At 42.9% G+C, this 16,721-nt stretch overlaps 1 protein-coding gene across 5 annotated transcripts in view; it reads right to left on the bottom strand.

Moving 5' to 3' along the window:
- Window positions 1-415: 415 nt before the first annotated feature.
- Window positions 416-16,721, bottom strand: part of EPHA5 (EPH receptor A5) — a gene marked incomplete at both ends in the record, with an annotated part of 202,842 nt that continues 186,536 nt past the window's right edge. For 4 of the 5 annotated variants that reach the window (XM_080621606.1, XM_080621609.1, XM_080621608.1 and 1 more), the window contains 3 exons: window positions 416-829; window positions 9,109-9,264; window positions 13,005-13,198. In XM_080621606.1, the coding sequence (XP_080477732.1) occupies window positions 724-829; window positions 9,109-9,264; window positions 13,005-13,198 (456 nt within the window). Of the gene's footprint in view, window positions 830-9,104; window positions 9,265-13,004; window positions 13,199-16,721 lie in introns of those variants that run through there. The other variant, XM_080621607.1, reaches the window with a different exon arrangement.

Genomic DNA, 16,721 nt, shown 5'->3' with positions numbered 1-16,721 from the left:
CATCATGTATTATCCTCCCAGAAGAGCAAACAAAAAGAGCTTGATAACACAGAGGGAGGGAAAAAAATATACACCCTGTATTGTATTTACCACGGAGCAAGCAACATGTTTATACACTAATATCTATAACTTAATGCTGTGTAACAGCATTTTTTTTTCCATTTCTTTCAATTTACAAACAAAATATCTATCGAGAAATAATCTAATCATATTGCTCTTCAATACACTTCTGTAGACAAATAAGACTTGAAGTGAAACTTCAGCAAACCTCAGCTTTTGAGAGCTCAAAATGGCTACGAAACTCCTCTGCTCAAGTCAGTCCTTGGAAGTATTACCATGTGCGCTGTAATTAAGTATACGAAGGTGCTATATATAACTCTGTATCTCCCATGTACAGACAACGTGTGGTGGGAAGGCTTGCTGTAGTCATCGCTGAAGCTTAAGAGATGGGTTAATCTCATGTACAGCAAATTCGTTTCCATGTTCCATGCATCTTACATTTACTTCATGAAAATGAGGACACAAATAGGAAGAAAAGGAAAACTTCAGTCAAAACACTGCTTTAGAAGCGCTGCAGCAGAGGCCAATATCCTTCAGTTACAGAAACCACTGAATTTCCCTTTTTATCTTTTCTTTTTTTTTTTTTTTTAGTCAAAATAAATCTCAGAGCTAATGTACAAAGTGCAGGACCGACCCACTTGAGGAAGCAACTTTAAAACCGAGTTACAGCGGCACCATTCCATTCACCAACTGGACCTTCATCTCTTGAAGGCTGTTCATTATCTTCTTCTGGTGACCAACAAGTGTCACTCCCAGCCGCCTCAAATCCCTGTGGGAGAAAGCAGACGTTGGTTCCAGGGGCCTCTCAGGTACGCGCCGCCACGCACAAAACGCACCGCATGCGCCGATGCTGCTGTCAGCGCCTACTTCTTACCATTGGCAGCTCCTGAAGCTGAGTTTAGTTGGCAAGTTTAGTTTTCACTATTTCTTTTTTTAATTATTATTATTTTTAATGGTATCTCAGAGAGGTGACAGAATTTGACTGAGATCACCTAGCTGGCCAAGAAGAAAAGCTGGGCAGCAAAGCGCCAGCACCACTTTTAGCCAAGGACTCTGCTAGGTGTGAAAAGTCCTATTTTCAAGAGAAAAGATATATAAGAAAGCCTGTGTTGCAGTTTCCTCTTCTTGGAAAGGCTGGTATTTCATCTTGGATACAAGCAGCGAGGAGTGAGGTCAATCCATGCTTCCTTCCTCTTCCGAAGAGGCAAAGCCAAAGATACACAAACCACAATCCTAGAGCTAACTGCTACAGAGAGCTGAAAGGCAAAAGCCTCTGGAAGAGCCACCAGCCCAGTGACCCTCTAAAGTCAACATGAACTGGCAATGCAGCTCCCCTCTGAGCCTTTGCACATCTTCCCATAAGCCTATGTTTGTTTTTTTGGGGGGGTAAATGCCAAAGGCATTTGTGTTGAGTCTGTCTACTGGGCAGCCATTACAGAAAAGCTGTAATATAAGACAGTTTAAGTGAAAAGCGGGATTAGGAGCAAAGATTGTTTTCTCAGAAGCTCAGCCCTCTAAAATTTAGGTGTATAGATGAAGATAATCACCAAGGTTCACGTTGATGGCATGAAAGAGGCACCTCCAGGCAACAATTTATCCCATCCAAAGACAGAAGTATGACAAATTGTCCCTTGGAGATACTACAGCAGGACATTGGGTGATCAGAGACAATGACAGACCTAAAGCCAGGTAAGGCCATGGGTTATGGCAGAGTATAGCTGTAAGGATTTCTTTCTGGGGGAAAAAGTGTTAACAAAGAAATTGTAGCAATAATATCTCAGAAGAAACATCAGGACAGGTCTATCTGTGTTTCCAGCACAAGACACAGAGACTGTTAGAGAAGCAGTTTGTCTTAGAGGAGACATGGTATTTTGTCTTAAGACTTTCACTAGAAAAATATCAGCCCCTTGCCTTCTATCTCCACACTGGACTGAATAAAGGATGTTTTTGAAGTAGGGCTCTACAGTTTTTGTAATACACACACGAATCCCAGAGCTTTTGACACCCTGTGGCAAGTCTTTGAGGAGAAAGCTCTCTACTGAAAGCCAGTGGGATGTGACCTCCTCAAACACATAGGTGCTTTTTGGAAACTAAACTGGCAGGACTGATGTGCACAAGGGCTGGGGACTGCCAGTAACACTCAGGAGCCCAACCATCACCTGAGACATACTGCAAACCTGGCCTATAGCTAACAGCATGGCTGCATGCTAGAGTGCAGGTGAACACACACAAGTGACCGCCAAAACACTTTCATGTAGTGTTGCATGAGCTGCCTATGGAGGTGTACCTCTCTCAGCAGCTTCACACTCTGGACAGAGTCCTGTGCGAATACAACCAACCACCTATGTCCAAAACTTATATAGATGAACACTGCTTCAAATAAAAACCAATCCTGAGTGAAGGTTGATACATCAACACATAAGCTGATTGAAGCCAAAAGCTAGATCTGTCGTTCTCCTAAGATTGTCACACTTTCAGCCTTTTGATTTGGAAAATATCAGATACTCTGCTGCAGGGTTAAACACTTCATTTTATTATCATGCTCTTTTTTGGCAATGCCACTTGCCGATTCATAGGGGAAATAACAAATATAAGCAGCATGGAGCAAGGGAGGTCAATGAGACACATCAGCAATGCTCCTTAGCTGGCAGAGAAAAGAAAGCAGCACCTGCAAAAGGTGTCTACCTTCTCAGGGGGACATACTTTCATTTCTGCCTCCACCGAATTGTGAAACTAGTTCAGCAAGTCATCTAAATAATAAAGGAAAATGTGGTAATGCTGTTGTTACATGCAATTTATTTTATGTACACAGCACAGTTGGAAGTTCACACCAAAGATCGAAAAAAAAAACCCCAAACCAACCCACTATAGGACCTGATTTTAAAAGAGCCAACATCCATCTTCCCCCTGCTGTGTGCTGCTCTGATGGCACTTTTTGAAAATTCAGGGTTTTTTTTTTTCAGGTATGTAAAGTGCAAGCTGAGCTCTTTTGAAAATCCAGCACCATGTATTTCACAGATGTATTGTTTCTGATAGTCTTGCATGTTATGCAGGAAAAAAATAGCTTGAAACTTTGAGAAAGGCAAGTACGTCTTGGCATTTCACATCACCTCCATCAGTCTAACAAAAACCCCCAAACTACTTACTACACAGATTTCCCCTCGCCACTTACAGTAACCCCTTAGCTCAATATCCTTGAGGTGTGCCTCATGATTACAAAAGGGAAAGAAGAAAAAAGATTTTCTAGTTTCAATCCATTAGCTGCTCATCAGGGGATCCGGTCTAATTTTTCTTTCTTGGGTATCAAATTCTCTCAAACACGGAGCCATGAGTCAAAAGCACAGGAACTCCTCAGAGAGGAGAAAAAAAATTGCTACTGTGGGGTCCTTCACCTCCACAAAGAGGCACCAGAAGACAACAGCTCCCAAGCCAGATGCTCACCTACTGTAAAATTAGCAGCTTTATTCAAAAGCTACCTCACGCATTTCAAAGCCAGCAACAAAACTTACAAAACACTGCCTAGAGGTTGCATGAGCTTTAATTCCTTTTTTTCCGAGCATGTCTTACAGCATGATGCACACTCCCATTCAATTCTGAAGGACGTAACGCAGTGCAAGGCAGAAGCCAATTTAGACAAAACCAGGTGCACAAACCAGCTGGTTTTGGGCCAAACTCCTCCCCCGCCCCCAAACAAACCCCAACTTCTGTGCTTAAGGGCTGTCAAACAAGTGTTCTCAAGGTCCAGTGTAGAGCTGTCTGGCTCATCTGAAGGCAGCCAACTAGTAATTTCAGTGGGCTCAGCTCAACAGAGGAGATGTGTGTGGCTATCTACTGGGGCTTTGAAATAGAAATGTGCAACTCCCTCTACGAAAAGGCACAACTAAGACCCGTGGACAAGCGACACTTGTGATCAGGATCCAGGCTTCACCTTGCTGTGCAAGTGATCTGATCACCAGTGTTGGGTTTTGTGTGTGCTAACTGCAGCAGCAGCACAGGCACCCCCCGAGGCTGTGGAGATGCAGCAGCACAGGCACCACAGAGGCCATGCAACCATGTGCTGTGGTGTCTCCCTACTTCAAAATACTTAACCTCCCCAAGCAATCAGACAACTTTTATTTTTGTTTCAGGGATTAGTTTTCCCTTTGCATTTGTCTTTCATTTGTGTAGGGCTGAAAATGGGAACAGGCAGGGATTCAAATTACTTGCCAACAGAGTACTAAGAAGCTGACCTAAGTTGACCAAAAAGCCAAGGAAACAAAAGGGCAAATTGGTGTTGGCTCATCCAAACCAGCCTGTATACAGCTGCATGCATGCTGCTCTCTTACCACTGCCTTGCACAGAAGCTCAACTGCAATGTGCCAGGGACAACACGGTATCTTCTTCCCTGCAATATCCTCCATTTGAAAGGCTTGAATTCACAGTCTCCACGTAGCAAGAAATATATTTAAACCATTTTATTTACAAACAGAACTACTTATACACCATGGACCAGTTTGCCAAACACAGTGTAGACTAGGACTGGTATGCCACATAAAATATAACCCTCCTCATTAGCCAGTTAGTCATGCAAGCAAAAGGGCCACATTCCTGGAAGATCCCAGTGGCTGGCACTAGTCAACCTACGACAGGTATTTTGTATTTTATCTCCTATCCAGGCCAGATTTCACCACCCTTAGGTGGTGTAACTCTACAGTTGCCTCATCAGACTGGGACTACTCACAGAGTTAGTTGTCAGTTTGAATAAGTGATAAGAACAACCTCAAAGACCTTCAGAAGATGCTAAAGAGAGAGAAATCCACTTGCTAGGGACTTCAGCATCAAATAAGGACTTTAAGAGTTCATCTGCTCTTATTCATTATTCCCTTCCTGCTTGATTATGAGATGAGACCTGGTTTGTTCAGAAGCAGACACAGTATCACAATCTCAGGACTGAGATTTCAGGTTAATAATAAGCATCTAGAGCAGGTGAACTCTTAAACTCTTCATCCAGTATAACTTTTAATAAATAATTTATTTTATTTTAGAAGGAAAAAATAAATACAATGCAAAGCAACACAGCACATATTACAAATATTCAGAGTTCTTCATCTAATAACAAACAAGAGGGTGTCCTGAGATTCAGTGAGTACAGATCTTTCAAAAGGTGGAATTATGCAGTCCACATGGTTAGTAATTGGTCCAGTCAAGGGTCAAACTGAAACTCATGTCATGGATCTATCTATTCTTGAGTATTGTCCTGGTAAAGTTATTCTTGCAGTGGATTGAAAGAGGTCCAGACACACTCAAAGTCACTAGGTGATCCACAAGTTTAAAGAGCAGGTCTGATCCACTGGAAAGGTTGCCTTCAAGTCTGATATCCAGTTGGAAAGAGGGGGTGGAGGGTGAGGCTCCACTTTTCACAAGGTGATTCATCCCTTTGCAAGAATTAGAGCTAAATGTAGAAATCACTCTTTGTTTGAACACATACATTTTCAGGACTTTGCTTAAGCAGGCAGAGCTCAGGACTTGGGGCGATATTCACCAGTTTTAGCTTTTTTAATCTTCTGATTTCAGAAATTTGTCACTACTACTACTCTTTTCTGGAATAAATGCATCCAGACATCAGTTTGAAAAAAAAGCAGGGCAGTAACTGGGATTTTGCTTTGCATGCAAGGGGGCGCGGAAACGGTGGCAGAATTTAAAAGAAGTGCTGAACATCTACCATTTGAACCAGATCCTGTAAAAAGGCCACAGGCTGGGTGCCCACAGTCAGCAGTGCCATCAGCGTTATGGCCAACACCTACTACAGCGCTAGTAATTTTTTTCAGAAGGTTTTAGGAATCCTTTACATTAATCATTTTTTTTGGCTTTTCTAGCAGCAGTTCTCCTGTTCTCCTTTCTCCATTTGATTTCCACATCTGTCTCCTATGCAGTTTAAATTTGGAAAAGATCATTTTGGACGGTATTTGGAGGTAACCTCTTAAATTGTAAAGAATGTTTTACTGTTGTCATTTGGGGAAAGCAAGCTACTTTCAGATGTTCCGTTCACCTTTTCACCTGATCCCCCCAAGTCCCAGCTCTGGAATACACTGAACAGTCACCTCTATTAAAAATTACAAGGAACATTTAACCAAAATTCTCTTTTGCAGAGTACAAAATGGCTTGCAGCTCCCTTTTGCAGGGAGAAAAAAAAAATGAAAACCTCCAGAAAAATTAAAACCTCCAGAAAAATGAAACCCCCAATATATCAACCTTTAAAGAACTTCTCTTGTTGCAGCGTTTATGTTCTGGAGAACCCATGAGTCTCAGCTGAGCCCACCCAGGAGCCACCCTTTGTTGATTTTAAGGGCAATCTACCAGTTTACATCAGCCTGAGCATGTAGTTCAGGTTTTCAACATGGGACACCTTTCCTCTTAAGCCACTATGATGGTTTCTTTTTCTTTAATAGTTGAGAATGTAACCTTTTGTCTTTTTTTACTATATCTGAGAAGGACGAGAGAAGTCTTGATCTGAATACTTGGCTAGCTTTTAATGAACCTTTCACAGTTATCCCAAAATAGATCCGAGTAGGGTTAAGCCTTTTTGTTAATGCAAAGATGCCATGAGTTGCTCAAGAACTAAGCCTGCCTGACTCATGCATCTTTGTCCAAGGCAGGGGAGGAGTTTATTTGCTGGCATAGATATCTAACTATTGGGAGTTAGTTTCAACATTTTCACTTTCAACTGAAATTCAAAATGGATTCATGAGATGTGTCCTTTCAGCTTAAAAGAACCCAACCCACAAACAAAACTCAGAAGCTCCCCAGGTTCTGAGGCATCAGCTCCACTGCACTGCTCTGCTGCTGTAAAGGCCCTGAAAAAAGCTGAAACTGAGCAGCTCAGACATGTGGTCTCCACTGGGGCTAGTAAAGGTCAGAGCAGGATGACACTTGTGCTATACAGAACATACTGGGACCCATTGGAGGGGGCCTTAGAGGCAGTTTGCAGCTGGTGAGGGTCAGAGCATCTCTGGCAGCCATAATCTTACTTAAAGACTTTTAAACCAACTTGCCTTTCTGGCTAGAACTGTACAGATAATGGATTTCTTGGTTCACTGCCAATTGCAAAAACCATTTTGAAATACTTTTTGAGTATCCGGAAAAGATTTTTGAGGGATACTTCTAAGATTTCTGGAATATCAAAGAGTAGGGAAATATTTAAAATTTTAAGGCAAATTAATGACATAATTTCACAATCTAAAATGTTGCACTCAAGAAAGTGAGGGGTTTTGTCAGTGGGATGAGATGCCAAGACTGCGTCAGCACAGGGGGATGCTAAGACTGTTTAAAGCTGCATGAGTAAGTAAGCTTCTACTTGACTGTCAAAAACAACCATTAATTTGGGGTTGAACCCAACATTTCTCTCACCCAAACCAAAACATTTCAATTCTGAGCATTTCTTTTAGAGCTCTTGAATTTGCATAAAACTCTAAAGAGGAACAAACTGGAAGCTTTATTGAGACTTAATTTTCTTTTTAATTCAGCCAAGCAGCAACAAGTCTGTGATATAATTTAGACAACCTTCATTTTCTACCAGAACTTGCAATGGTTAGAAGTGTGAAGTGGCACAGCAGAGGGGAATGTTCCAACATTTTCCTTTTCTTTTAAATTACTGCCGCTTCCTATCCCTCCTCTTTCCACTCAGCCTCTATCTGGGTTTTTCTGCTGCGTGGACTCTGACCAGTCTGTGGATGGACCTCTTTCTTGGTCAGCATTTGTACATCACTAGTCTAAATGGAGCCCTGAAGCCTGGGTGTTTCTGGGCACTGCCATATCGGATGAATAGGTAAGGAATGGTGGAGTGCTCAAAAGCCGAAGTAACATGGCACATAAATGCAGTATTAGCTCTGAATTGGCATGTAAGGGTCTCAAAGCACACGAAAAAGGATCTCACTAGAAATCCATGCACCCTGAGGTGCATATCCAGGTGTAAGGGATAAATATTGGTGATGTGAATGGTGCAAACATCTGAGGGCAGATGCACACATGGAGGGAGTGCAGGAGTGTCATGCAAAACTGAACTCCATGGAGATGCTACTGACCTGCATCATGTGCAAAGGACCTCCTACTCTATACAGTGAGCTTCAAAGCAAGCCCTGTGGCAGGCAGGAGAACTGCTGGGGTTCTGTGGAGATTATTTTATTCCTAATCCTCAGCATGGATTCTGTATATGCACTGGCAATTTGCATATGGACAGAAGAGCCACAACCTTCTCCAGAGCAACACAGACCATAATCCTTCCCATTCTGCCTTAACGCCTGCACTAAACTAAGCTCAAATTAACCCAGCCAGAAAGGTAGGCTTTGCGATCAGTTTGAGTAAGTGGCAGGAGGAAAGTACAGACACAATCACACAAGCAAGGCAAGAAATTCAAAGTGGAACATACCAAATTAGCAGCCGCGAGGTGTTTATCGAGTCATTTGAATGTTGTCACGCCAATGGTAGTCATACGCATGTGCAAAAGCCAAGGGCACATTCAGATGGAAGTCTCATAACCAGGGAGCCTGTCCCCTAGAGCTGTCGGTTTGCTGACACTCTTCTGTTGGCATCAGCTGTGTCTGTGCTTACTTCTATTAATGTTGAATACTGTTTCTTGCCTTTACTGGGCTTGACTGTTCAGATCGACTGTGAAACCAGCTAATCTGGTGTAAAGGCAATATACCACAGCAGGGACTCTAGTTTCTATCCATTTAATAGTAGGGTGGGTTTTTTTATTTGGCAATAACCCCAAATATTCAACTGCTATTATGTCGAGAGGCACTTATTCAAACTGAAGCATTGATTTCTGTGAGTTAAGAAGCCAAAGAAGTGACTGTTAAGTTAGTGACTGCCAATGTAGTGACTGTTAAAGTTTTAGTCTTGCCTGTACTTGTTATCATCAATACAGATGCTAAAAGAAAAACTGCTGATTGCAAACCAAAGTTAATGGTTTGCTCTCTGCAGTGTCATCCCTGCATGTTTTGAATGGTTTGTCTTCCCACCCTCTTAAATTCCAGAAAATGATGTGAGAATGATCTGGACACTACTCACTCTAGGGTCACCTGAGCCACAGCATCCATCGAACTGTATCCGTTCTCCATGAAGATCTCCGTGTATCGGCCCATTTTGATGGCTTCTAGCCACTCACCCACCGACCTGTAGGCGCCGCTCCCAACTGGACTGTGCTCTACCAGCAGATTTGATACTCTAAAGAGAAGTGAAAACATAAAAGCAAACAGAATCAGTATTGAGATGTACCCAACGTGACTAAGTTGCTCACATTTTTATACGGTAAAGATGATGCTTTTGTTATGGTTTCAGTGCTTGCTGCAGCCGACATCCTCGCAGCAGGCTTGATATGCTGTAACTTCACCCACTTTAGAGTCTGTTCCTGCCATTTCTGGTCCTCACTGCAAGCAGAAAATGGAGAGGACTAACACCTATCCCCGTTACCTCTCACCAGCAAGCAGGCTCACTCTTACTTCAAAGTCTTCCATTTCACTCTTCCTGCTCTGTTTTCCTCATCCTTCTCCTTTAAAGCTCATAATTAACTTAAGATAGGCCAGAGCCTAGAAGCTGTAAGCCAAATTACATTTCCCAGCAGTGGCCATCAATGGCAAGCTGCTGTTAACACTTCAGGGACTGCTTCGGCGAAGTTGGGTGGGGATGTCAGATACAGGCAGCATTCGACGAGCCCTGCAGAGAGCAGCAATGCTCCAACCATGAATCCAGAGGTAGACGCCTGCTCCTGAACCCTTGCTTAAGGCCCCTCTGCTGCAATTGCAACCTGCTCAGTGATGCAATACACGGAAGAAGCAATTCAGGCAAATAATAACCCTTCACCGCAGCAGAAACACCGATGCAGTACCTAGCACAAGCGACCAATGCCGCGTACAGGTCCACCACCCTACTAATGATGCACAGAGAGGAAAGAGGGCTTGTTGAAGGTCAGCCAGAAAAGAAACTAGATTTGTCCCTTGCTTTATAAACCAAGACATACAGCTAATGTAAGCCTTGCATAAAGATTATTACCCACAGGTAAAAAAAAAACACCAATATTTTTTCTGGGTCAGCCTCTGATGGTGAGAATCATACTTAAAAGACTTTCAATTGCAAAGAGAGCTGGGATATTATATTATTATAGCACTTCAGGAACCTTCATGTATTTTAAGAGCATGCTAGTATTATTTGTTTATTTAATAGCAATGATGAAGGATCCAATAAAATGTGAATACTTGCAGTACCAAGAACATAATGGCTTCCCATAACATTTTATACACATAAGAAATTCAAAACTCCTAAGTAATCATCATGAGAAGTGGATTTTCATCACTAATGTCAGAAGGCACCTACTGATATGCACATGCTGTAATGTAGAGAGTGACTTCCTCACTTATTTGCATTAATGAGAATTTCCATAAAAAATACATTACATATATAAAAAAATCCTTTACAGCTGCTGTATGTTGAAACTATGATTCACTTGGAATTACTGTGGTCTGAGAATGGCAATCTGTGACTATAGAAACACATTCCCAAAGCCTTGCTGTTCAGGTGCTCCATCCACATTGAAAATACCTACAGAAGCTCTGAAGAGGAAAAGTTTGGAATTGCATGAACCTGTTCATGGAATAAAACATCAGGAAGGTGCTTAGCAGTTCAAGGAAATGGCTTACTGCCTATTTTCCTCTTTTCTGGCATAACAGTTTGGTATAAAAGAGTGCATGAAACACTACGTAACAGGCCTGGAAAATTACTTGTTCTAAACTGAAAATGAAAGAGAAACATCACATATTTTATGCTACCATACAGCTTTTCCTGCAGGTTTGCTGGGACTGACACTACATCTAATTGCTAATAAGAGTAATTTCTTCTTCAGATGGTAAATGATGCATGTGAAATAGCTTGGTGAATCAGATCTACCTTTTATTTAAATATTAACAGAGATTTCATGTTTCTTCTCTTCCAGTGAATGAGATCCCAGCACAGGGATGTGAAGCTGAGCAACAGCAGTCGAGCAGGTCAAGCAGGTGAGATTAGCCACATGAAGCTGTGCAAGACTCACTCAGATGATGCTCACAACAGTACATCTGCTTGGGTCCACACTACCAGTCCAACCTCATCTTAGATCCCTTTCATTCCTGTCCAAGGAAAATGATGTGTCTTTTTTTTCCTCCTCAGAGAATAAGCTTTTCTGAAGGGCCTCTTCCAGTGTAAATCAGGGGAATTCCACTGCCATCAGTGAAGCAGCAATGATTTATATTCATCATTCCTTCATGACCTTGCAAGCCACTGCATGATTAGCAACACAGATGGCTCAGAAGTAATACTTGTGTCCTTCAAGTGGAAATAGAAAAAACCTCTCCAAGACTCCAGTATGGTGGAGACTGTTACTAAAACTCATTAAAAAAATATTAATCTCTCTTGATTAAAGTGCAGCTTTATTTCTTAACCATATTTACCTCATTGTAGCCATGTAGCTATTCATATTCATGTTTAATTGTGCACCTGCTCTTCTATTAACTTAATATGGCTTTAGTAAATAGTTTGTGTAGAACTTTGGGAATGCAGAGATCCTCTTTTGATTAACAAGACTATCACAACCGGCAGTGGTGGCTAGAATGCCTAGGAATGGTTGTGGGAGAATGTACTTGAACATAGAATCTTGGACATAGAATAGAATTGTCTGAGTTGGAAGGGATGTTAAAGATCATCTAGTTCCAACCCCCTGCCTCAGGAAGAGACACCTGCCACGAGATTAAGTTGCTCAAAGCTCCGTCCAATCTGGCCTTGAAAGGGGAACCAGGGATGGGGCAGCTACAGCTTCTTTGGGCAACCTGTTCCAGTGCCTCAGCACCCTCACAGTGAAGAATTTCTTCCTAATACCTGACCTAAATCTTTCATTTTAAAGCCATTACCCCTTGTCTATCACCACATGCCCTTGTAAAAAGGGCAGATTTCCAGCTTTCTTATAGGCTCTTTTTAAGTACTGGAAGGCTGCTATCCAACTCTCTCAGCTTGTCTTCAACAGGAGGAGCTCCAGCCCTCTGATCTGTTTTTGTGGCCCTCCTCTGGACTCGCTCAAGCGTGTCCATGTTCTCCTTATGTTGGGGGCCCCTGAGATGGATGCAGTACTGCAGGTGGGGTCTCAGGAGAGCCCAGTAGAGGGGCAGGATCACCTCCCTCGATCTGATGGTCACACTTGTTTTGATGCAGCCCAGGATATATTCGGGTTTTTGGGCTGCAAGTACACACTGTTGGCTCATGTTGAGCTTCTTGTCAAGCAAAACTCCAAGTCTTTCTCTTCAGGGATGCTTTCAAATCATTCTCTGCCCAGCCTGTGTCTATGCTTGGGATTGCTCTGGAACCAGGTGCAGGACCTTGCACTTGGCCTTGCTGAGCTTCCTGAAGCTGGCATTGGGACCTCTGAAGGTCCCTCTGGATGGCATCCCTTCCCTCCAGCATGAGGACTGTACCATATAGCTTGGTGTCACCGACATCTGTGAACTCTGCATAGTCTAAGACTTTCCCCAAGAGATGCTCTTCATTTGTATCACTAATATGAAGTCAACAGGCAAATAAGTTGAGCAGTGTTTACTACCTGCTTCTTGCACTTAAGTCTTGCCCTCTCTAATCTTGTGATAGAGCACAGGTAGCTTTATTATAGCACTATAAATACCACTGAAACTCATGTTTCTGAAAGACAGGTCACAGTAATTTTCTTTGTGGCAGCAGCACTGCATTTAGACAGTAGGTGAATTGCTCACCTGCCTGCCAATTTCAACAGAAGAAGTATATTTGGGAAAAATCCCCTAGACATAATTAAACTGGAGTAACATCCACCTGCAGACACACAGAGGCTAAATAATAAGTGGTAACTCAACCCCAGGGGCAGGTATTCAGACAAGAATCTCACTCTGAGAAATGGCTTTGGCCCGAATTTGTACCTGCTCGATGCATTAACCAATGTCTTCAAGCTGCTTGGGTTACGGATGAGCTTGTCCAACATGCTGACAATTTCGTCAAACTTGGGCCTGCTGTTGCGGTCCTTCTGCCAGCAGTCAAGCATTAGCTGGTAGAGAGCAGCAGGGCAGTCCATGGGACTTGGCAGGCGATAGCCTTCCTCCACGGCTTTAATCACCTACGGGAGACAAAACACAAGGCTGATGGCTTGCTTTTCTTCCTCTCGTCTTTTCCCCAAATGCAAACTGACTTAAACAGAGAACTCTGGGACCAGCAATATGCTCAAGTAAAATCCCACAACTCCCCAGCTCCGCACACAAGAGGCAAACCCAGAAAACTTCACTGTCTTTCATACTGTCTATGAAATGGGTTGAATAAATTAGGTTTTGGTCACTGCAAAATGAATCTAGAAAGCCACAGCACTGCTGCAACTGGGAGGGCAGATTACCATGTCTCACTTGTTCAAAGCTCAGCTGAAGGCTGTAGGTTATATACCAGGAAATTCCCAGAGCCTATCCTAAGGCCATGAAAAGCAGCCTACAGGGCTTTCTGGCATCTTCTTGAAGTACAGTGATTTTATTTATTTAGATGTTGGCTTCTTTCTAAATGAAAAAGCATGTGCTAGACCACAAATTTGTATTACAGTAATAAAAGTCTGACTGCATTTCAAAAGAGACTTTGAATGCTAATTGATGGATGGATTCAAGGCAGAGGCAGAATAACCATCTCATATATCATTCAATACTGTCTGGGTCTAGCTGTTTCTTAGTGTGGCCACATTTCTGCCAGGAATTTAAAATGTCAGCCCAAAAGTATATAAATTAAAACCACGGGAGGGTTGTTGCGCTGATTTCAAATACAAACCTTCTCTGGTTGTATATCTTAAGCAAGTGGTATGCACATGTGCTGCCATCCCTCTTGAAAGGCAGAAATGGATAAATGAGGGGAGAATTGAAGAAAGCGACTTGTTTTCCCCAGTTTGGGGCAGATTTACAGCAGGGCTTCAAGCTCAGCAGTTCTCATTTAGTACCATTACAACTTTCAGGAGAACACAGCTTGTGTTTCAAGACGCAGGGGTCTGTGCTCATGCCAAGAGAGTCTCGGCAGCCCATCTTCACACCCTCTACTCCTAAGATTCCTTGTCCAAAAGGATCTGGAAGCAGCTATTTGCAATGTGGAAAACCACAGAGCTTGACTGCTGGACTCCAAGAGCTACATCAGATACTACTCATTCTAGGCACAATCTCATGATTTGAAAACATCCTATGTTCAAAAAGAAGGTGCTGTGGTTAGCATGGAAGTTGTTTTCTTGATCTTTAGTCTCTATACGTGCAGTACAGGAAAAAGCTGCTTCAAGCTCTCACTGCATTTCAGAAGGCTTGGAAATTCAGGACCACATGTATCACTTTTAAATTATCCTCCACCACACAGCTTTTTGCCAAGTGGGAGAGTCTCAGGAATGAGCTGGGCTGGCTGAGCAGCAGCAGCAGGAACCTCAAACTCCCTAAGGATGTATGTAGTAGAGAAGTAGGCGAGGCTTTGCAATCTTCTCCAAATGCAGTGCGCACATCTGAAGATCTGGCCCACAAGACCTGCAGTGCTTTTGTGCCCATTTAAGATTTCATCTCTCAGTAGAGCAGTTGCACTGCTCTCTACTCAACCTGTGCTTGCAAAGCAATCTCTTCAATGACCTGGCTTTTGCTCGCAACATCAAAAACCAGCCCCACCATACTATGCTGTCTGCACTGTCTGTTCTTCACATCATGCTTTTCAGCTAGTCCCTGATACTAGATTTGCAGCTGCCCTATTAAAAAAAGTCTCAGTGTGGCACAGCCACAAGAATATTATTTGCTGTGTCCACATCTGTATTTATAGCAATAACGGCTCATCTTCCAGGTGTAGCAGAAAGAAAATAGTAGCAAGACAGGGAGCAGACCATCTGGCACCAGCTCAGAATATCTGAACTACATCTGCAGTGGGGTTATGCATGTTTGATATTCCTGGCAGTAAGTAACATCACAATCAATGTCTTTAACTCGATTTACAGGATGTCGTTTGTTCTAGCGATACAATGTAAATGGCATCAAGATACTGTGAGGAGCTAGGATGCTGAAATAGACTCTTGCATCTGAAGGTGCCTTGGGGGTCTGGCATTAAAAGGAGCAAAGGAATGAAGCAACAGGGACCAAGTCACTTGTAGCCGCCACAATAGTTAGAAAATAAGAAAATGGCACATTCGCTGTTCCATTCATCAGTGTGTACTGCTTTGCAAGACTTGAAGAGCTAAAATTTGCACCCAAGGAGGCATTTTTGTCCCTGTTCTTCTTCTGGACAAACACACTACTCACTTATGGATTGGGGTCACTGAACTGGGTGCTTGGGAGAGGATGATTTGGAATAGTCTATTCCAGTAAATCAAAGCAACACTTCTAGCTCTGTTTTCATAAAACTACCAGTGTGAATACTAAAAAGCAACCACTGTGATCATTTAGCTTAGCAACCTGTGTAACACGCCACAAAATTCCTCCCAACATTTCCTGCATCAAAGCCTTATCTTGTGGTCAAGTCAAAGCATATATTTAGAAAGTCATTTAGAAACTAGCACGACTCTAAACCATGGTTTGTAGCCTTTGCAGTAACAATGCTGCCTGCCCTACAGCACTGCATCTCCTTTAAAGCAATCCAGCTGTAACACGGTGAGAATCATTTTGCTCATTACTAACTGTGCTTGCAAACAATGTGCTTTAATTACAACCCATGCAACAAGAAACTCTTGTGCAATGAAGTCTGAAATTCATGTGAGTAGAGACCCCATGTCCTCCGTATGAAAAACTAAAGCTGTATCTAACACCACTGATTCTTCTGACAAGACAAGCAGGGGAGGAAAGAAGAGGCAGCCTTCAGAAGATGGAAGAGGAAGGCATAAATCACATGAGAAACATGCCACAGCACTGAATCAAGCTGCATAAGCCTCCAGCATCCAGGCACTTGCCACCTTCAGAGGCAGAGGTAACCCAAGCAAAACCTGAGCAGAACTGATGCTCATAAACATTTCACCAGTCTTCTGCTTTCCACTGCTAAAGAAACCAATCCCCCATCCACCTCCCTTCAGGCAAGCGTGAAACTCATCGTGCCTCACAGTGCATGGAGGCATTTGGGCTTTTCAGAACAGTTCTGCAAAGTGTGGGTATTCATAGCAGTATGATCCAGACATGGGACTTCCCTGGCCACAGGGCCTTATTTTACTGGCACCAGCTTGAATCTTAGCCTGGCATTTACTGAACAACATCTGTGCTATGCTGAGGCATCAGCATTAAAGATAGTTACAGGGCTCAGTGTGACAAAAAAAGCTTGGCTCTCAATTGCTGCATTCTCCACACAGGCTATGGAAAAAAGTCTCCATATTTGACTGAGATAAATCCCTATGTAAATACATGATGCTTTACCAAACTCCCTGCAAACGTGACAGCTTCGGCAATGCAGGAGTGGTGGGGCATTCATGCCAAACAACGAGCTCATCTCCCTGGCAAGAAGCATGGCGTGACCGTCTCAAAGGTACCACTCATTTCCATGCCTGGACTCAAAGTGAGATGAGACAGCAGCTTGGCATGACAGGTAGTAACGGTAGTAACATCCACTGATAGCAAAAGCCTGCAGAGAAACCACAGGAGAAACAGAATGCTCAGCCAGAGCCTTTGCTG

This window comes from Psittacula echo (assembly GCF_963264785.1).
Source record: "Psittacula echo genome assembly, chromosome: 1".
Lineage (NCBI taxonomy): Eukaryota > Metazoa > Chordata > Aves > Psittaciformes > Psittacidae > Psittacula > Psittacula echo.
Note: the sequence above shows the minus strand (reverse complement) of the source record. Positions and strands in the feature narration are given on the sequence as shown.